General features: G+C 45.1%; 2 protein-coding genes across 2 annotated transcripts in view; both read right to left on the bottom strand.

Moving 5' to 3' along the window:
• Positions 1 to 11,707, bottom strand: part of DTD1 (D-aminoacyl-tRNA deacylase 1) — a 107,560-nt gene extending 95,853 nt beyond the window's left edge. Inside the window, exons 1-3 of the mRNA XM_030872453.2 lie at positions 11,552 to 11,707; positions 6,218 to 6,308; positions 4,271 to 4,506 (exon numbers count right to left, since the gene is read on the bottom strand). Coding sequence (XP_030728313.1) covers positions 4,271 to 4,506; positions 6,218 to 6,308; positions 11,552 to 11,594 — 370 coding nt within the window. The 5' untranslated portion in view covers positions 11,595 to 11,707. The remainder of the gene's footprint in view (positions 1 to 4,270; positions 4,507 to 6,217; positions 6,309 to 11,551) is intronic.
• A 7,509-nt stretch (positions 11,708 to 19,216) lies between these two features.
• On the bottom strand, positions 19,217 to 20,684 carry SMIM26 (small integral membrane protein 26). Its single transcript, XM_030872452.2, has 2 exons — positions 20,524 to 20,684; positions 19,217 to 19,543 (listed from the first exon to the last, which is right to left on the bottom strand). Exons 1-2 carry the CDS (start codon positions 20,639 to 20,641, stop codon positions 19,377 to 19,379), a joined length of 285 nt encoding a protein of 94 aa, XP_030728312.1. The 5' UTR covers positions 20,642 to 20,684; the 3' UTR covers positions 19,217 to 19,376.
• Positions 20,685 to 22,055: the final 1,371 nt, after the last annotated feature.

Genomic DNA, 22,055 nt, shown 5'->3' with positions numbered 1-22,055 from the left:
TGGTGCCTTGCCAAGAGCAGCTACAGCAGTGAGAGGGGCAAAGGCGGACTGGAGTGGGATGGGGGCAGACAGCCCTCCACAGACCACGCAGTCAAGTGAAGCAGAGAACTGGGGCAGGAGCTGGAGGTGGGGCTGACAGGCTGTCTCCATGATGGGAGGACCAACAGCAGATCTGCAAGCTGGTGGGGATGGTCTGGGCATGGGGGAGCAAAACCGACTCAGAGACAGAAGAGGGGGCAGAAGAATGTCCCTGCTCAGTCCCTGCACAGGTGAGAGCATGGGGTCAGCCACCTCGAAGGAAGGCAGGCTGGTTCCTGGTGCAGATGCCAGCAGGTGGAGCAGACGGAATTCTGGAAGTTCTCTTCTGAGTGCTTCCGTTTTCTCAGGAAAATGGGAAGTAAGGTCAATAGCTAAGGTGAGGATGGAGCTTTCAGGAGAGAGAACAGTCGAGTGAATGAACAGGCCGATGTATCACAATTGCTGAGCCACCTTGCAGGTCAAGGTCATGACCGTGAGGCCAGTTGATGTGGATGTTGTCTCCAGCCACATTCAGCTGCACGGGCCCAGGGTAGGCTGAGGGCTGGCGTCCTGCCAGGGCTGCAGTTTGTCCCAAAAAACAGTTAAGGGAGGTAAGGAAATATGCTAAGAGTAATTATTATCATGAAACAAAGGCATTATGAATTTATAAATTTAATGCAAATCAAATAAAAATAACAGATTATTTTCTGGAACTAGACAAGCTGATTTTAAAATGCATATAGAAAAATAACAATTAAGAATAGCTAGGGGTGGGCTTCCCTGGTGGCACAGTGGTTGAGAGTCCGCCTGCCGATGCAGGGGACGCGGGTTCGTGCCCTGGTCCGGGAAGATCCCACATGCCGTGGAGCGGCTGGGCCTGTGAGCCATGCCGCTAAGCCTGCGTGTCCGGAGCCTGTGCTCCGCAACGGGAGAGGCCACAACAGTGAGAGGCCCGCGTACCACAAAAATAATAATAATAATAAAGAAGATACAGGTATAGGCAGAAAGAAAATCCTTTCACTGTTGTCACTGTCTAAAGACTTGAAATAACTCAGGATAAAAAGAAAAGTCTGAATCTTTCAGCAGGGGAAATAGGAAGAGTTTACACCCTCCATCCAGCCCTTAACAACAAGTAAGAGAAGCAAATTAAATACACATTTGAAATAAAGTTTCAGTCATTAAAGAGGAAGGGAGTGAAAATTAATGTCTAATTAAACTAACAGCCAAGACATGGAAGCAACCTAAATGTCCACTGGTGATAAAAGGATAAAGAGGATGTGGTCTAGCCACACAGTGGGATACCAGTCAGCCACAAAAGGAGGAGATCCTGCCGTTCGTGACAACACGGATGGACCGTGAGGGCTTTACACTGAGTGAAAAAAGTTAGACAAAGAAAGACACTGTCTGATTTTACTTATATTACAAAACCTAAAAAAAAACAAACCCATAAATACAGAGAAGAGACTGGTGGTTGCCAAAGTTGCAGGGTGCAGGTGGTCAAAAGGTACAAACTTCCAGTTAGAAGATAACTAAGTTCTGGGGATGTGAGGTACAGCATCCTTACCTTAACTGTCAACCCATGTGAGGTGATGGCTGTTAACTTATCGTGGTGATCATTTCACAATACATGTGTATATCAAATCACCATGTTGTACAACTAAAACTAATGGAGTGTTAGAGGTCAATTATACCTCAATAGAACTGGAAAGTTTTTAAAATTTTTTAGGGTTAGGGTTAAATGTTTTAATTTTCGAATTAAACTCCTTTAAGTCTTAAAGTCACTAAAGAGGTCCTGAAAATCCTAAAAGAAAGAAAACGTATTTAGCAGTTTGTGTTCCATCTTCCCTCCAGGTCACAGAGGCCTTTCCGTACCGGAGCTGGAAGCCAGAATCTCAAAATTTACCAAAAGACAGCAAGCACATAAAACACGCTCCCTGCACTTGGTTCCACTAGAGACCATAAAGGAGATAAAAGGCGAAGAGTGAGTGAGGCCCTGGGAAATCACTGCAGTGCCTCTGAAAGCCCAAAGGAGCAGAAAATAAATTCTGATGAAAACCCGTGGCATAATTCATGTTGATTTTTCATCAAAATGACCAGAGGTATCATATCCCATGAGCTTAAATTCTGATCCATTATAAAATTATACTGTTTGCAGTACATTGCTTCAGGCACTTCATATAATTACCTGGATGGAATACAGATTTTTTTCAAAACGTAAAAGGTGTTTTTAGGAACACAAAGCACTGAATAATAAAACGCTCCTCTTTAAGGCTTTAGACGAAAGTGGTTTTGTTTTCACTCAAGCATTCCTTCACGACCATCACTGTTCTCCCATGGAAAGGGCCCTCACCTGTGCTTTCATGATATTCCTTTTTTTATACATAAATTGATTTATTTTTGGCTGTGTTGGGTCTTCGTTGCTGCGCGCAGGCTTTCTCTAGTTGCGGCGAGCGGGGGCTACTCTCCGTTGCGGTGTGCGGGCTTCTCATTGCGGTGGCTTCTCTTGTTGCAGAGCACGGGCTCTAGGCATGCAGGCTTCAGTAGTTGCGGCACGTGGGCTCTAGAGCACAGGCTCAGTAGTTGTGGCACATGGGCTTAGTTGCTCTGCGGCATGTGGGATCTTCCCGGACCTGGGCTCGAATCCGTGTCCCCTGCACTGGCAGGTGGATTCTTAACCACTGCACCACCAGGGAAGCCTTTCATGATATTCCTTCTGCTCATCCTTCAAAGGACTTCAGTGCATCCCCAAATATGTCTGAGATTACTCAGAAATGGGATGATTCTATAAACATCAAGCAGAGAAGGCAATGCTGGCAGCATTAATCCTTGTCTCAACCAAGAAAAATTATTATTCAAAGCACTTGACTTAATGGCTAATTCTGGGAAGAACCTTGTTTGCAGCAAAGCCACGACGGACAGAGGACCCCAGTGGACATCCACGATCGGACGTGTCAATGGAGTTCTAAACTTCGATGCTCCCAGAAGAAGCGAATATATTCTGCTCTACCAGGACCCAAGTAAAGAGCAGGATTTGATTTAAGGCGGGAGGGTCCTGATCACATAGAATCCATTTGTCCTGCTGGCAAATGGACACCTGACACAAGTAAGAGGAGAATAAAAAGAAAGGAAATACCAGTGGGGGCTGGAACATCACTCCTCAGAACACAGAGCCACCTGAGGAGCTGACGACCCTCAGAGATGTGGGGCTCTGCTACAGAGCTCCAAAGTCATGTCGTGACTTTTATTACTTACGGTTGAAAACAGGCCCGATAACAAAGGGACCTGGGTTTGTCAAACCCACTGAGAGAAAGTTAAAGTGTAGGAAACACTACAGAGTCAACTATTAACAACTACTCAACAGCTACGAGAGTCCGACAGCAGCAGGAGCAGCCGCAGTCAGACTCGGAAGCAGACATCCTGCTGAGCAAGTTCACACCCTGAGGTGCGTCACCAAAGGAGGCTCAAAACGCTTCCCAGTAACTCTGAAGGAAAAGCACACTAGGAACATGAAAACAGACTAGAAACACCCCCTCTTGAGAAGATTCATGAGTTCCGATTCATAATCCTCCCACAAATGAGGCCCACGCTTCTCAGGCGTTTTCTAGGCTTAATCTTGATCAGTCAGGCTAGGCTGGCAGTCCCCGAGACAGGCCGTTAAGCTTACACTGTCCAAATGACAGCCGAGGGCCACACACGGCCACCAGGCGCTGGACATGTGGCTGGTCTGAATCGAGATGCACTGTGAGAATGAAAGACCTCAGTAAGAAGAAGGAACGTGAGTTACCTCATTAATAACTCTTTACACTGACGACAGGGTGAAATCAGAATATTGTGGATATCCTGGGCTAAATGAATTACAGTTTTAAAATTAATTTCACTTGTTTCTTTTTCTTTTTTTTAATATGGCTCCTAGAAATTTAAAATGACACATGGCTCCCACTGGCGTCGGGCAGGTGTATTTCTCTGTTGGGCAGGATAAGCAACCGAAATGAACCACCACTATATCAAGCACACTGCTGGGTTGCTAAACATTCCAAATGTGGACAGAAGAATAAAGAAGGGTAAACGGTACTGGGGCATTCAGAGGACACGCACAAGAGCGGCGGCGGCAGCGGCCCTTATGCTGTTTTAAGAAAGTAATAAGCGTAAACAGTGAACTTTCTGGAAAAGGAAATGTTGCATCTGCAGATTGCCTTTCCCCTGCCAGGAAGTGTCCAGGGGACACCCTCCTGGGCGCTGGGCTCCCGCCTACCTTTGACAAGCTCCGGCCGGTATGCCTTGCGTAGCTGCTCCAGGAAGCCGTTGTAGAAGCCCTCCGCCTGCTCTGAGGGCATCGCCAGGTGGAAATCGGGCTTGTTCCCCTTGAGGACGCACTGCAGGGTGAACTGGCTGATGCACAGCACCTCGTACTGTTTGTCCATCACGCTCTTCGACCAGTGTTTCCCACCTTCATCCTCAAACACACGCAGGTTTAAGATCTTCCGGACCCTGGGGGAAAACAGGGGTGAGCGCTACCTGAAGAATCATAAGCCCCCCAGACACACCCACACCCCCAGATGTCACAAGTACCCTGCTGACTAGGGACACTGTGCTGGCTCCATCACTTACAGCAGGGGTGACCACAGGCAAGTTACTTTCTACTCTGTGCCTCAGTTTCTGCATCTGTAATAGGGGTAATAATAGTCCTACCTCTTAGCATTGATGGGCGATTTGCTTTTTTTTTTTTTTTTTTGTCAGCCCCTCCAATTCACAGCAGCTTCCGGTGGGAACCGGATGTGTCAAAACATGGGCTCAATTCTGATTTTTTACAGAATTCCATCTTCACACTGGAATAAATGATGCCCCGCTTTTATACCTTTTCTTGGAACTTCTCAAAATGAACAATTCAGCAAATACCCTGGAGAAAACTCATGGTCATTGCAGATATGCAAAACGATCTGGGGAAAGACACCTTGACAACTATGTCACATGCTCCTTATGCCCCAGCGGGGCTTTCCCTATACACGTGGATGACAAAGGACAGCCACCCTGGCAAGGAGGAGGACCAGGTAGCATTTATAAGATCAGACTTGAGACGAATGACAAAGAACTACCTCCGTGAAAGGTGCAATTCCACCATTTGAAGCCACCTTTCTGGATGATGTTGAAGACATGTTCAAAGCCTGAACAAATACTCATTCGCCGACACCTTACATGGGAACCCTCTGCGGTGGGCGCTATTCATCACCCCTTCTCCACAGCGGGTCTGCCTTATGCTGAGTCATTGCTCTTAACCAAGTTAGGTACTAGCTCTCCATTTTGTCAGCGCCACGGAGAGATTCAGACCAGTCCCCCGGCTTTTAACCACTACACCACTTCGCTCCCTCTTTGTGAATCCAGGGGACAGCTTTTAAAATACCAACATCCGTGAGTGTTATTGAACTAGTCATCAACACCTCAGCGGGAGCTTGGTTCCAAGTCTGGTTTTCAACCTAATACAAAAGGGACAACTGGGCAACCGTCACATGTAGGCTCTGGGCACCAGGGGCAGAGAAAATGGATCCAAGCATCTGAAGTACATGTGCGAAGTGGTGCGGGGGAGAGTGAACATGAGGAGGGGAGGCTGCCTGTACTAAGGGCCAAGAGCAATGACAAACCTCCCACCTTAGTAAAAAGAGCACTGGCTTCCAGGCCAGGCGGCCTAGGTTCTAACCTGGAGTCAGGCTTTTTGCTAAGGACGTGTGCATGACCTTCGGCAGGTAATGTAACCTTTCTGAGCTCCAGATCCTATTGTGAACGGTGAACAACTGGGCATTCTTAACATGTGTAAACAGTGCCCAGATCATACTGCTCAAACTGAAAACATAACACATTCCTATGAAAAGAGGCTTGGTTTTCACACCAAGGGAATGGTTCAAGGCTGCAGCAGCAAATAGGGACAGAGGCTAAGTTGTGGTCCTGCCCTGTCGCTGACTTACTGGGTGATGGCTCTTCCTCGCTCTCCCCATCTGTGACACAGAAATAACCACACTGCCTCAAAAGGGACATGGGTAAAACTGACAGAGTCTCACTTTATAGGAGCAAAATACTATGGAAGTTCCATATATATATATATATATATATATATATATGTATAATTTATTTAAATAGCTAGCCAGCCAGCCAGATGACCAGCACATGTCCCACTAGAAAGGCAGTGACGTGGAAATCCGCCTCTTACATGTGCTCCAGTTCCTTCTGCGTATCTTCCAGGGAAATACCCAGCAACACACAGATGCCCCGTCCAATGGCACTTATCTGTTCTCCACCAACTGGAAAGGAAACAAAAGGGAAAAGAGACAAAAGGGAAATGAAACAAAAGGGAAAAGCAAACAGGTGCCGTGAAGCACATCTGAGCATCCACAGGAAAGTTTGAACATCACACATACTTCTCGTAACTTCTTTGCCAAAGTCAGTAGGTACTGAAACGTGAAAGGGGTTACGTCGATGCAGTATGATAATCATACTTTGTCCATTCTGACTTTACATTTGGAATGAATGAGTTGTGAAGTGAACAACCATTACGCGGGATTTTCAGGCCACGTTTTCATCTGTGCTACCTTGGTTGAGACCCCTGAAACTTTCTATGAGTTTGCCCGTCTGTAACAACAAAAGTTTTTCTCCCCAGAGAATCCAGCTCAGCTATGGTAATTCTCAAAAAGGAGATGCCTGCTCTTCTTGGAAATCAGCAAACCTGATAACATAATACACAATGCACAATGGAAAACATTTATGTCATAAAAATAAAGAAATGATTTCTCTACTTACTGCAGAAAAGATAAATATATCATACATAAAAAACACAGTTTAAAAGTTAAGCTTCCAGGGGCTTCCCTGGTGGCACAGTGGTTAAGAATCCGCCTGCCAACGCAGGGTACACGGGTTTGAGCCCTAGTCTGGGAAGATCCCACGTGCCACGGAGCAACTAAGCCTGTGCGCCACGACTACTGAACCTGTGCTCTAGAGCCCGTGAGCCACAGCTACTGAGCCTGCACGCCTAGAGCCTGTGCTCGGCAACAAGAGAAGCCACCGCAATGAGAAGCCTGCGCACCACAACGAAGAGTGGCTCCCGCTTGCTGCAACTAGAGAAAGCCTGCACACAGCAACGAAGACCCAGCACGGCCAAAAATAAAATATTAATTAATTAATTAAAAATAAATGAATAAACTTTTAAAGAAATAAAAGTTAAACTTCAAGTCAGCAAACTTCTATTATTTCCCAGTTTATTACTAAGGTTGCATTCTAAGCCAATGACCTCCAAATCATTTTGAGCGATGCACCCCATGCATAAAAAAAATTCTTTGAACATAGATTCCTATTCCAAACATTTGCATAGGTATTTAGCGTCAAATGTACACTCTACTACCACTAGACAGTATCTCAGTGCTGGCACAGTACTTAGGTCAAGACACATCATTATGGTGGTGAAACTAAATCCATATTTCAAATGTTGATCTTCATAATTTTCAATTTTTTTGGCCAACTTTTTGCCAAAGCTCATTGATTACTGATGTTTGGTTATTTTATCGTATACTGACCTAATGTTCCAATCAGGAGAAAGGTCAACTCTGCCATTTTCTTGTTATTTGCTTCTGCTAGATAATAATATTTACAAATATACCCAACAAGGCATCACAGACTGTTCCATGTTGCCACATCCTGCAAGCTAAGGGAAGAGTGAGAAACCCTCTCCCTGCAGGTGTCTGACAAGGGACCATCTGACAGACACGAGGCGAGCACGAGCATCAGTTTGTTCCTGAAATAACTCTTTTTTAAAGAACATTTACTGATTTATTTACTTTGGCTGAGCCGGTCTTAGCTGCGGCACGCAGGATCTTAGTTGCGCCACGCAGGATCTTAGTTGTGCCATGCGGGATCTAGTTCCCTGACCATGGATCGAACCCAAGCCCCCTGCATTGGGACCACGGAGTCTTATCGCTAGACCACCAGGGAAGTCCCTGAAATAATTCTTATTAAAGCTTAACTTCTCTTAGTTTTATGATTAAGAAAACACAAATATTTTAGTATTTTCTTCTGTGCTGCTTTTTTTATAATGGACTATGAGTGATTTACTATCCTTTGAGCCACTGACTCAAAATCTGAAACAGAAATCAGCTATCCTGACATAAGCAGTAAACAACTGGGGTTGCTTGCCTGTTTGCAGTGCTTTAGAAAACTGTGGCTTTATTTGTTCTTTAAGTAAGTCAATATTATTTTCTTACAATATCAAGATATTTTTAAAATTTTCCCCAGGGTATATTTTAAAAACTTAAAAAAGAATGATGGTTGAACTATGTCCACCATTAAAAGTAATGCACATGCAGTATAGAAAAACTTTAAAAAATAAAAGAAACAGGAAAGCAAAAAGAACAACCAAAGACAAGCACTTCAGTATGTTACTGATTCCCTTCTGATATTTCCTCTATTCACAGATTTTACTTCATATTTGTTCTCAACTACCATAGTAATATTGTGTATAAATTTTTGTGTCTCATCTTTTTTAACATCTCACAAGGATTTTTCCACATTATGAGCTTTTCCTAAGCATCTTTTAATAGTTGCAGCCCATCCAGTGGAACATTTGCATTCCTTCCATGGATGGACTAACCATCCTGTTTGGCTGGATAAATGGCTTGTTTTAAAATTTTTCACTTCAATAAGTAACACTGTGGTGAAAATCTTTATACACTAAAGTTTTGGGGTTTTTTAAATATACACTTTATACACTAAAGTTTTGGGGTTTTTTAAATATACTTTCATGTATAGAGTAGTTTTAGGTTCACAGCAAAACTGAACAGAGGGCCCAGAGATTTCCATATACCCTCAGCCCCACATGCAGTCTCCCCACTATCAACGTCCCCCTCCAGATGGTACATTTGTTCCAAATGATGAACCTACACTGACACCTCATTATCACTCCAAGTTCACAGTTTACATGAGGGCTCACTCTTGGTGTTGGACATTCTATCGGTTTGGACAAATGTAATGACACGTATCCACCATGACAGTAACGTACAGAGTAGTTTCATTGCCCTAAGGATCCTCTGTGCTCCACCTGTTCACCCCTCTAAAGCTTCTTCTATAATTAGGATTATCTTCTTAGAATAGATTCTCAAAAATAGAATCACTATTTGAAGTGATTCAAATCACTATTTGAACAGTTTCAATATTTTTATAATGTGGTATTATCCTAATAAGAAATGAATTATGCACCAAAGCCTTGAGATGACACAATTCGCTCTCTTATTTTGGAGAAGTTTTGTCCCTCCTTCAGGCAGAAGAATTAGGAGGTTAAAGGGATGTTTTATTATAGACAAATGGATTTCCAAGGGGAAAAACTTGAGAATCACCATTTTAGACAAAAGGTCACAGGGCTAGAAGAGACCTGAGCTATTTGGTCAATGTTTATTTGACGCCACGTATAGTGGCATCACCCAAGACTTCCTCTTTGAGAAGAATTCACCAGCTCACAAATTAACGCATTCAAACCCAAGCAATCTCTTCCCAACATTCTATGATTCTATTCAGATTTCGGCTTATAAAGCTGAGTGATGGACATGGGGGTTATTGTACTATTCCATGTGTGTAATCACATGAATATGTTTGAAGTGTTCTGTCATAAAGCTTTTAAAATTAGATTATCACAATAACCAGGCTAAGGCATCAAATGTGCCTGACCAAGCTCATAAAGTGAGCCTGCCACGTACTATGTGACTCTTAATACTGTCCCACCTATAAAACTGGAAGTGACATTTTAGAACCTTTGAAATAAAATGCCATTCGAGAAAGGCCACATGGAAGTGAAGCCTGTCAGTCACATTCTAAAGGAATCAGAAAACCTCTCCCCATTACAATGCAAGTAGAAGGCAAGGCTAACTCAAAGTTTCCTCCAGCACCGTGGGAGAATTCCATCTTATTAACACCTTCAGACAGTTAATTTGTTGTTTTTAACTAAAAGCATACAACTTAAATAGTAAAGTAAGATCATTCAAACTATTCAGCTAATCTCACAGAAATGTGTTTTTGATATTCCAGATCAGCACAATGGAGAGTTCTCCATTCTGATCAAAACTTACATTCTCCAAAGTCTGTTCACTGGCCATCATGACCACATAGGGCAGGCTGCAAGATTCTTCTCAAAAAAAGCAAGAAAATCTTTTCATCTATGAATTTTCCCAGTTTTAGTGAAGTTACATATTAACTAAAATACTAAAAAATAAAAAGCCCACTTTGTTTTAAAATTTCATAAATCCCAGAGCTATACTATTCCCTATTACTCCAGGACGATATCCAAAATCACTTATCAGAACAGCTTAGAAATCATTAGCCAGGACTGAAAAGTAGAATCTCGGATCTAAATATATGGTTTTACTGAGTTTGATTGTTTCTTTAGGGGATTTTGTTGTTTCGTTCTTAGATTTATACTCTCCTGGACATAGAAACACACATTTGGTATAGGCTTGAAGGAAAGGATATCTAGAACTACTTGAACTGAAACAATATTAGAATTCTGCCAATAAAAATAGGAAAGACTAGAAGACAATGTAAAGTTAATCATTCAAACAAATTTTAACATCTATACTATCTTCACTTGAGGTTTTTTTTAAATTGGAGTATAGTTGCTTTACAATGTTGTGTTAGTTTCTGCTGTACAGCAAAGTGAATCAGCTATATGTGTATATATATCCCCTCTTTTTTAGATTTCCTTCCCATTTAGGTCACCACAGAGCACTGAGTAGAGTTCCCTGTGCTGTACAGTAGGCTCTCATTAGTTATCTATTTTATACATAGTATCAATAGTGTAGGTGTATATATGTCAATCCCCATCTCCCAATCCATCCCACCCACCCCTTCCCCCTTGGTGTCCATTCGTTTGTTCTCTACCTCTGTGTCTCTATTTCTGCTTATCTTGGCTTGAGCTTTTAAAAGGACTTCCTTCTACCTATTAATCATCTGGACCCCTGATGTTCAAACTAGACCGCAGTGTTCAAGCCATGACTGATGGTTGCGTGGCTCGGTTCACATGAAACTGGTGGAAAAGAGAAACATCTCATCCTGGATCCCCTGGGTTCCCACCCGGGTCACGTGGGCAGACACGGTCAGAACCCACCCCTACGAGCACCTGTCACGAGCGGGCACCTTAGGGGAGTCAAGCTCCAGGTGAACCGGGACACGGAGAAAACCGGCAAGAAAGGGAGACGCGGGGCAGAAGGCTGGGGAAGGGGTGTGTGCCCCGGAAACGCTCCCACGCGTCGTCTGTTTAACACCGCGTGGAAGGGCGGGCCGGGGGATGCTCGGGGGACGCTCGGGGGATGCGGGAGGCCACCTGCGCTCCGGACTAAAGGAAACGCTGCAGAAGACGACGAGGCGCGGTCACCGCGACACTAAGCGTAGACCCTGCAGCCCGTGGACGGCGCCCCGGGACGGCGGGGACTCGGGGCGGCGGGGGCCGGGCTCGCGCGTGGCCGGCGGCGGCCCGGGGGCGACCAGCCCGGCCCGGCCCCGCCCGACTGACCTGTGACGCTGGCCCGGGTGACGCGCTGCACCACGGCCTTCATGGCGACGGCTGGGGCGAGCGGGGCGGCGCCGCGCGGCTTCCGGCCTCGGGACTCCGCGGGCTGCGCAGCTGCCCGCGCCCTCTGCCGGGGACACCTGGAAGCGCGCTCCGACCCCCTGAACCCACGAGTCGACGGCCCGCCCACGTCGGCCACGCCCACCACAGGTTGGTCCCGCCCATCTGAGCCCTCCGTGTGGCCCCGCCCCCGCGAGAGGCCCCGCCCGCTCTAGGTCCGGCCACGCCCACTCTTGGTCATGTCCCCCGTACAGCTAGATGAGCCCCGCCCGGACGCTGGAGTCCCGCAACCCCCTTCCCCGTCCCCACACCCCAGCCCGACTCACTGGTGCCCAGACAGTAGTTTCTGCCCCAGTTTCTTTTCACAAACCCCGGCCTGAGAGACAGTCATCCCTGAATCCCAGCTTTGTCCTGAATACTAATCCTAATCGTGTGCCTCCTTCCATGTTTCCACCCTTCTGCCCCCAGATTCTCCCAAATTCTTTTTCCCTTGTTTTCCTGCCTCTGTAACTCCTCAGAAACCAGACAGGAAAGTATCTGCTGCCTAAAATAGCCATTTAACTGTTTAGGTGTTCATTTGACCTAGCCGCGTCCTGGCAGTGCGCAGATACGTGATTCTGTAATTGTAATTCCTCCTCTAATACTGATACTTGGCCCCTCTCCCAGACTTGTTAGAAGATTTGAATAATATATACTGTGCAAAAGTGTTAGAAATCTGCAAAGGACTGTACAAGTATTACCCTAACAAATTATTATCACTGATAAAAACAAGCCCTTCTCAGTGTGTCTTCTTCTTACAGCCTAATAGTGCTGGTGGGTGTAGAGGGAGGGAGTTGAGGATGTTCCCGAACCAAACTTGGGTCTGCTCTACCCTGCTTTTCCTCCTGGCACCTCAGAAATGGCAGTTGGTTTGTGGCCTTTTTGTGTCTTATTGTTCATAACTGCCCCTGTGACTGTGCATGGGTGCAGTTATCTGCAGTCTCTTATAGTTTCTTTGTATTGGTTGCTGTAGGAAATGTTTGTCCAGGTGCAAGCGTTCAGGTAGAGGGTCCCAGGTCCCCACCCTTCTGTCCTGAAACAGGTCATAAATGTGAGAGGTGCCCTATCTGTACTGGGAGGGAGGGAGCAGCCTTATCTCCAAAGACAAAAGCACACCAAGAAGAATCTGAACCAACAGGCCTTGCTAAATTTCCCCCAGTTTACTCTGCCTACCTCATATTCTTTAACCTATCATGTTCCTCCATGACTACTCATGCTTCGTCAAACCTAACAACAAAAATTACACAGGTCTGTTTCTTTGGGTCTTCATCTCCTTATGAAGGCTCTCACGTCATGTAAAACTTAAATAAATTTGTATGCTTTTCTCTTGTTCATCTGTCTTTGTCACTTTAATTTTCAGACCCAGCCAGGGACCTCAAGAGAGTGAGAAAACCTTTTTCCTCTCCTACAAGAAAAAGCTTAAATGGAGAACAAGGAAGAGTCATTTGGCCAGAAAAGACTATACTAATATACTTGAGTGTTAAATACTGCACACTAAATTGCCAAAGATAGCATCACCAGTAATGAGATAAACAAACATCATATACTTCTGATATTGCACCAAGAAAGACACCATGTCACTTTTGTGGTATTTCTGCCAAAAATGTAGAATCTGAATCCAATCATGAAGAAACATCAGACAAGCCTAAATTAAGGAACACTCTACAAAATAACTAGAAGGATCCTTCAAAAATGTCAAGAAAAAGAAAGTCTGAAGAACTGTTCCAAATTAAAGGGGACTTTTAAAGAGACAGGAAAACTAAATGTGATGCATGAACTGAGTTTTATCCTAGCCAGAAAAAAATAAAAAGAAAGACGTGCATATTGGGACAATTGGTAAATATTTTTGTTTAATTTTGCATCAAATCAACATATCTCAAAACATTTTGATCTCAAGACCCCTTTACATTCTTAAAAATTATTGAACACCCCAAATAGCTTATATCTTAAGATTTTTACTTGTACTAGAAATTACAACCTAGAAAAATTGTTAAATATTGACTTATGATAATTTTTTAAATGACAATAATAAATCCATTATATACTGACTTTAGAGCAATGAGATCATGACTTACCATGAAGCCTCTGAAAACCCCATTGTACACTCTTGAAAGAATAGGAATGAAAAAGTCAAATATTGTCTATATATTATTATAAAAATAGGTGGAAATCTCAGCTCCTCTAAGGAGGATCTCAGAGAACGCTTTGAGAACTGCTGGATTTGATAATGGCATTGAACCAATATTAATTTCCTGATTTTTATGTAAGAGAACATCCTTGTTTTTAGGAAATACACACATGTACTTAGGGGTAAAGGGACAACATATCTGCAACTTTCAGATCTGGTGAAGAATGATATATACAGAGAAAATAAAGAGAGTGATAAAGCAAAGTAAAATGTTGACCACTTGGGCTATAAGTGAAGGTAACTTATTTCAAAAATAAAACGTTTTAAAAATATACCAAAACACCAGGATTCTTTTTACATATTTGTTGAGCTCAAAAAGGTCAGTATCAGGAGGCAGAAGCACCCAGCAGCCCCTCTTGCGGTGCCTCCTTCCCTCTGCACGCTCTCCTTTGCCCTCTAAATCGCCACTCTCCTCATGTTTTTGAATTCCACCTTGTGCTATTGACTCGCACATTTTCATTTCCATTCCCAACACATCCTCTGTGCTTGTACTTCCAAATGCCTTCTTGACCTCTCCACTTCCATGAACCAAATTAACAGACTGAAAATGGGATTCAGGCTTTTCACCCCTGCCGTATGAAAAAGAGTTTGGTCTTTGTTTTGTGTTTCTGGCATGGAGCTTCTAAGATCCTTGGAATTTCCCAAGGGATAGGAGTTCCTAATGAAACATTTCAGGGTGGGAGCCGGTCACCAGAAAGACCAATCATGTGGCTAGAGGGTGGGACTTTGAGGAGGGGCGGTGGGATGCGGCTGGAGATTGAGTTCAGTCACACAGCAGGTGAGTCCATCAGTTGTGCATATGAGATGGAACCCCAATAAAAGCTGTGGACACTGAACCTTAGCAGAGCGTCCTGGCTGGTGAACACATGGATGAGGAACCTGCACCCTGGTTCCACCGAGAGAGCAGTGAAGCTCTCTGTTGGGGACCTTCACAGACCTTGCCTGATGTGTTCCTTCGTTTGGCTAGTCCTGATTTGTATCCTTTATAATAAAACTGTAAGTATAAGGCTTTCTTGAGTTCAGTGAGTCATTGCAGTAAGTTATCTAACCTGTAGGAGTCATAAAAAAACTCCCAAATTTGTAGCCAGTTGGTCGGAAGTAAAGGTGGCTTGGCGACCCCCAAGGTGCGCCTGGCATCTGAACTGAGGGCTGCCCTTTTGGGGACGTGCCCTTAGACTTGCAGGGTCTGTGCTAAGTCTGGGTGGTTAGTGCCAGGACTGAATTGCAATCCCCCCAAGCCCCCCACACTCCACCAGCTGGGCCACCCTGATTCAAATCAATGGCTCCACTGTTTCCTCCAGCCATAAGTGACTCATGATTGCTCTTTCCCTCTCCCTGAGTAACTAGTCCATCAACAAACCTCCTGACTCCCCCAAACGAACCCCACACACCCTCTTCTCTCCAGCCCCAGTGCCATCCTGCTCCATGGCCCGTCATCTCTCACGTGCATCTACTACAGCTGTTCAGTGGTCTCCTTACTGCCACTTCTGTCTTCACCCAATCCATTCTCCATAAGACGTAAAAGTGGTTTCTAGAATATAAAGTCTTCACGTTCCAGACTCTGATCTTCTTTAAATTGCTCAGGTAATCCACTTGTTGCTACCTCGGGACCTCAGCATCTGCTGGTCCTCCACCTCGAATGCTCCTCCCCCATTCTTTGTCCATCTCGCTCCCCTCCTTCCTTTCATTTTCAGCTTAAACGCCTCCTCATCGGAGAGAACTTCTCTGACCACACAAAGTTAAGAGTCCTGGTTCCCCATTATTCTCCATCGCTATCCTATGGTTTTTCCCTCATAATCTTCTGGCGACTTTTTTTTTTTTCCTGGCAACTTCCAATCACTCCAGTGCCCGATAATTTGCTCTATTAGTGTCTCGTGCTTACCATTCTATCCTAAGCACGTAGCACACTGCCTGAAGCTCAGATAACATTGCTGAATGAATACAGGTGTGAACTTGATTTTTTGACTAACAGGGGGTCATAGATTTACAGTATGGCTGTGGCTGTACTGGGCATCCTATCCAGACACAATGTTCAGAAGTACAGGAGACTATCGCCTCCTAGTGCTTCCTCTGAGGCTGGGACACCCTGCCCAGAAGCCCCTCGAGTTTCACTAGCCAGAGTGAGATCACATGACCATGCTTAACCCAGTCACTAGCAAGGGAGATGGGACCTACTCCTCCTGACTGGTTCAGATAAGAGGTTCTCACCTGGGGCATAGAGCCCCCCAGGGGTTACTGGAAATGTGTGTGGGGAGGGGTGTCTGAAGCTGTCACAAGCTGTGAAGATTGTTACAGGCATTTAGTGCCCAAGGAACTTGAAATGCTAAAGCACTTGCAACACCTGGGGCAGCCCACAAAATGGACTGTCACATCCACGGAGGCTGCAGCGCCCCCTGGAGAAACACTGACTTGGACCAATCAGGACCTGGGCCAGTCCCCCTGAAGCACCTGACGGGGTGAGCTCAGGGTCTGTTATAAAAGAGGAGTGGGATCAGTGGGTGCTGGGAAGGCAATCGGCACGGTCGACCAAGAGGTTGTTTCAGCTCGAGGCCATGCTGAACGAGGGATGTTGAAGAGGCATCTTCCTAGATCTTTTCAGGAATCTCCCAAATTCTTGAAAGTGAGATTGCCGGACCGCAGGATGTGCCATTTTCCATGTTGATACACGCTGCTAACCTGCTGTGCTGAAGAAGCAAGTTACTACCCATGGAAGCCCTGTTTTCAGACAGGCCAGTTGTGACGAGGTAACTCCCTGGGGAGCCACAAGAAAGAAAGCAAAGCGGCTGGAGGACGACAGAAGCAGACTGCATTTATCACCAGAAAGACGGCCTTTCACGCCTCATTTCCAGGAGTAGCTAAGACATTCTATTCCTAAGAATAATCATGCGTGTACAAACACTTTCTCATTTGACAGTCACAACCCTATTAGTAGACAGGCTAGATATTATACCTCTTATTCAAAAGAAACCAAAGCTCAGAAAACACAGGAGATTTTTCTATCATGAAAAGTTAGGTACCATTTTTAAAAAGAAATGAATAGGGAGATGTGATTTGCTTAGAGTTACATCAACTGTAGCAGAGACCCAAAGTCACAATCGCTTAAACTACGTAGAAGTTGATTCTTTCTCTCTAAAGCCCTGGGCTGTGTGGTACTCCACAGGGCCGGAAAACCCAATTCCTCTTCTCTTGTTGCTCCACTATGTCTCAGGAGTCCTTTTCATCTGAATGGTCCCCGATGGCTCCTCCAGCTGGACGGATGTCAGGAAGGGGGTGCACGCCCCGGAGATACATACATCTTAAAAAAAAGAAAAAGAAAACCCACTCCCTCTAAATACTACCAGACCTCAGAATTTCGGGAAACTTATTTCCAATCCTACAAACTCTCCTTCAATGGGTGATTCCCAACTTCTGAACAGACCGTGTTCCAACTGCACCTGCAAGATAGACGTTTGGAATTCTGAAAACCTTCTCCCAGAAGAACACTTTAAATTATATTTTGGTTGTTAGATTAGTCCACAAAGGCCTATTTAAGCCAAGATTCAGCAGAACTACGGGAATTGTTGAAGCTCCAGGCTGTTTGGAGCCACAGTTGTTTTACTGGTCGGTCAGTAATAAGTGTTATGGAGAGAGAACATGGTCTTAGCACAAGCAGTTGGGGTTGAAGTGTTTTAAACAAGAAGGAATACACACACACACACACACACACACACACACACACACACTCACACACACTCTCTCACACACTCAGCTCCCAGAATTCCTACAGCCAGGCATCCACCCCCGGGTAGAGAAACCTTCTCTGGGGAAAGTGACCTACAGAGGCAGGTATCTTAGTGCCTCCCGATGAAAGTCTGGCTTGCTGCCTGGAGTGGACATTTGTCCTGGTATCTACTTGCCCAGCATGCTGTGATCATCCTTCCTATATCTAGGAGATGCCCCACTTTGAGGGTCAACACATCCCTGATGCGGAAGCCAGAAACGCACTTTCCCAATCTCCCTGGCAGCCGGAGGCCAGGCATGAAACTGAGATTCCAAGGAGAGTGATGAGAAGCAGGCTGCTCTGGGAAGCCATTCAGAAATTCCCTTCCACCATCGTATGCTGCTTCTTGCACGTCTGATGCCCATCACAGGTGTCCACCAGGGTGCCCACCCCACTGGCACTGAGCCATTCTTGACCTCTGATGTCCAGTGAGGAGCCTCTGCTGCTGACATCTGAAGCTGCTACTTGCCATCTTGGAGCCTCTGTCACTTAGGTTGACTGCCCCCAAAGCACTGCTCAGGCCACCCACAAGGTAGAACTGACACCAAGGAGAAATCAAGGCAAAGGTTTGAAGGTGACAGTACTATAGCAGGAACCCAGAAGTGTCCCATTCCTGTCCTACCAGGAATCCCTAGTCCTCACAGGGTCCCAAATAGCTGCGCACAAGAAACACTACCCAAATGGGCAACGAATGCTAGTTTCTTACTAACTGAGGCAGGACTCAGTGATCCACAGGAAAGGATCCGATACACAGGGAAGTGACTCTCACAGGAGTGGAAGACAAACTCTGGCTTGGGAAGAAGCTGATCAGACTTTGACGCTGTAGCTGCAAAGTGATGTTACTACAGAAATAACGGGGACAAAACGTGTGCAGTGAGAAAGGCAACAAGGCAGACAGTCCCCAGGCAGGCTCAGTGAGTGGCTACATTCCGGTTCCTGCTGCCAGGCCCTCCGAAGACCTCAGCATACTCTGTTTGAATTCTGAGCTGTCTATACTGGTTTTTTGTTTTTTTTGGCCACGCTGCATAGCTTGTGGGATCTTAGTTCCCTGACCTGGGATTGCACCCACACCCACAGCAGCAAAAGCACCGAGTCCTAACCATTGGACCGCCAGGTAATTCCCTGTCCACACACATTTTTAATAAACATCTCTTTCTGATTTAATCGCACTTACGTGGGTTTGTTACTTGCAACCAAACAAGCCCAGCGGAGAGAACACTGCAGCACTCAAGGGCAGGAACCCTGCTGTCCTCACTTTGTATCCCCATCTCTAGAATACTGGTAGCCACCATTGGGGTTTAATCCACTCCTGCCGAAAGAATGAGGGTATCTGTACAGCTCCTAAAGAACAGATCGAGTCTATTTAATCCAGGAGTTATAATATAATTCACAACATACTTACCAAGCACCCACTAGTGCCCAAAGGGCTGCTCTAAGTCCCAAACTGAACACGGAGATTTGCTTAAAGGGACCACAAAAGCTACGTCTGACAGCAACATGAAAGGAATATAAAGTTACATGAACTAATTTCAGAAAACCAAGCTTATGGAAGCTCAATACGACATTTCACTTCAATCTTTTACTCCTGTGAGTATAGAAGGACACCTCCTGAATATGCAAATTTACTTTTCTTCAAGGAAATATTTATTGCATATTATTAGTGATTCTATTTTACAGCAAAATTAAATGTATACACTTTTCACAAAGAGAAAGTGGAAATCACAGTATCTCTCAAATTTATATGCTGAACCAAAGTCCTGTTTTCAGAATTCAGCCGTCCATCATGATTTTGGTCCAGGGCCACCAGTCCATGATTTCAAATAGTTGACGATCCTGGCAGTAATTGGAACAAAATTGTCTCTATATGTGACAACCGTTTCCACATAAAACCCTTTCGGGGGTTCAGACAGTTCATTTGTTGAGACATTCTTTTGTTCTACTTCACCACCTTAAAAAAAAAAAAAAGTAACAGCTGCATCACTAACTTTCATTTTATCTTACTTTATTTTTTAATTGAAGTATAGTTGATCACTAACTTTTAATTTAGGCAGCAGTCATTAGAATTATTAGTAAAGTCTTTGAAATAAAATAAACTAAGGTAAGAATTACCCCCACCCCCATCAGGTTCCTGACATTGTTTTCTTTCTGTAAAAAAGAAAATGTAAATAATTTTTTTAAATGACCAGTACAGAGATAAATGTTTTAAAATGCTTAATACTGACATGTGCACTTTCAGGCCATTGGTGATCTTCAGCACCAAATGTAATCTTCAGCACAGTTTTTACATAAAAAGCTTTACTGAGATAATACTTATTATACAATTAACTCATTTAAAATGTAAATTCAGTTTTTAGTATCTTGAGATCTGTGCGACCAGCACCAAAATAAAGTGTAGAATATTTTCATCCACAAAAGGAAACCCCTTATTTTGTAGCAGTCGCTCCCCCACCAGCTCCTCCCCTTCAGCCCCAGGCAGTCCCTACTCTAGACGAAGCCACAGATTTCCAGAACATTTTTGAAAGCTGCGGGATTTCCTTTTCCTCCCAGCAACTGGTAAGATTTCAGTACTCCTTCGCTGGTGTAAGTCAGCGAAATCGTTTGGTCGGCAAAGGCGACCATGCGACCAAAGCAGGGCTGAAGTTACAGAAGCATCGCCTCTTTAAACCACCATCCAGGGTCTTTGAAATTCCACCTGGAATCTCACGGATTCTTCAAATTCTGAGGATACGGGCGGCCTCGCTCAATAAACCAGCAAGGTTCGGGGAAGAGGCTCTAAAAGGTCGTTGCTGGCAGATTCCACGATAACTCGCGGCTCTAAGCACCGCTCCCGGTCTCTTCGCGCGGCACAGCGAAGCCACTTCTGCGACCCCCCGGACACGCCCCACGCAAGGCCGCGCGTCCCCCAGAGGTCCCGCCCGAGAGCCGTACCTGGAGGCTTGCTCTTTCTCTGATTATACAAAAACAAGGAGCCCAGCAGGGTCCAGGCGCCCAGTCCGTACAGCATAGACATGCGCCGGTACCAAGACAGGGCCTTTTCCGGACGCATGACGCCGCCGGGAATACCTCACTCCTCCGAGTCCCAGGGCGGAGGCGGGCCTTCCGGTGGGCGCGTCACCGCCGCCGCCGCCTCCAATGGGGAGCCGCTCCGGGCTGGCCGCTTCCTGCGCCGGCCCCGATGCATCCTGGAGCGTGTAGTCCGGACGTCGCGCTGGGCAACGCACTCGGGTCTGGCGCCTGGGGTCCGGAGACGATCTTGCCTCCCACGTGACGGGCCCCAATGACACTTTCTCTCAGGCAAACCTCCCACTTGCAAAGTCCTGCCTTACATAGGCTTTAGGTGGCCCTTGTTAAACTTAATTCCTTCCCTCCTCCAGCTCTCAGGTTTGCGAGGATACCCCGTCTACGACCCGCAAGTCATCTTCCCCATCTTCCTGCCTGGAGCCCTGTCTGGTGCGCGTGGGTCCCTCTACGTCTGAATTAGCCCCTCCACTAGGCTGTGGGTCCCATTCTTCTCTGCCTTTCAGGGCCCTGGCCCAGCAACTACACTCTGTCCACCTCCATCTCACGCCCTTTTCATTCTGTTGTTCTTTACTCCATCATACAAACGAGCCCGCGCCTCAAAAACAAGAAGTCTCCACTCGATCCACCATCAGCTTTTCTCTTATCCGTACATTTCCTCGAAGCATAATCTACCCCCACTCAAGAAACCAAACAACTTGAGAGCAAAAGGGATGTGTTGGGCACAGAGTGGATACTCAGTAAACTTCCATAGCCAGTAACTACTTTGCAGCCATAATCAGACGATTTCCAGCGCATACGACTCCACCTGCTCCTTTCATAGCTTCGAAAACATAATTTTCTTCAGAATCTATTTATCCTTCAGGGCTCTTCCCATTTCTCCCACCCTCTAAAAATTGGTGTTTTGCCACACAAAAAAATTAACGCTAAATGGATCATAGGCTTAAATATAAAAGCTAAAACTACAAACCGAGAAGAAAAGATCTAACACAACGATTGGAAATCAACTACATCCAATATAAAATAAAAATTTTTTAAAAAGGCGATCTTTGCCATCTTGGGATAGGCAAAGATTTCTTAGAATACAAAAAGCATAAACCACAAACAAATATTGGTAAATTGGACTCTTTCAAAATTAAATCTTTTGCTCTTCGAAAGGCAGTTAAGAAAATGAAACAAGCCACAAGATAAAATATTCAAAGTAGGTAGATCTGACAAAGGACTTGTATCAGAATTTATAAGGATATCTTACAATTCAATTATAAAAAGACAACCGAACTGAAAAACAGGCAACAATCACTTAACTAAAGAAGATATACAAATGGCCAATAAGTACAGGGGCATTGTCAGTCATCACAGCAATGCAAATTAAAACCACGAGACACCCTTACACACCTATTAGAATGACTAAAAATTATGTTGAGAATACCAAGGGTTGTACG

Source organism: Globicephala melas, chromosome 15 (genome assembly GCF_963455315.2).
Source record: "Globicephala melas chromosome 15, mGloMel1.2, whole genome shotgun sequence".
Taxonomy (NCBI): Eukaryota; Metazoa; Chordata; class Mammalia; order Artiodactyla; family Delphinidae; genus Globicephala; species Globicephala melas.
This window is presented reverse-complemented; position numbering and strand designations above follow the sequence as displayed.

Excerpts from the sequence above, each read along its gene's own strand:
- SMIM26 (XM_030872452.2), bottom strand. The coding sequence starts at position 20,641 with ATGCGTCCGGAAAAGGCCCTGTCTTGGTACCGGCGCATGTCTATGCTG. Across the intron at positions 19,544-20,523 it reads GAGAAAGAGCAAGCCTCCAG|GTGGTGAAGTAGAACAAAAG; the intron begins GTACGGCTCTCG and ends TTTTTTTTTAAG.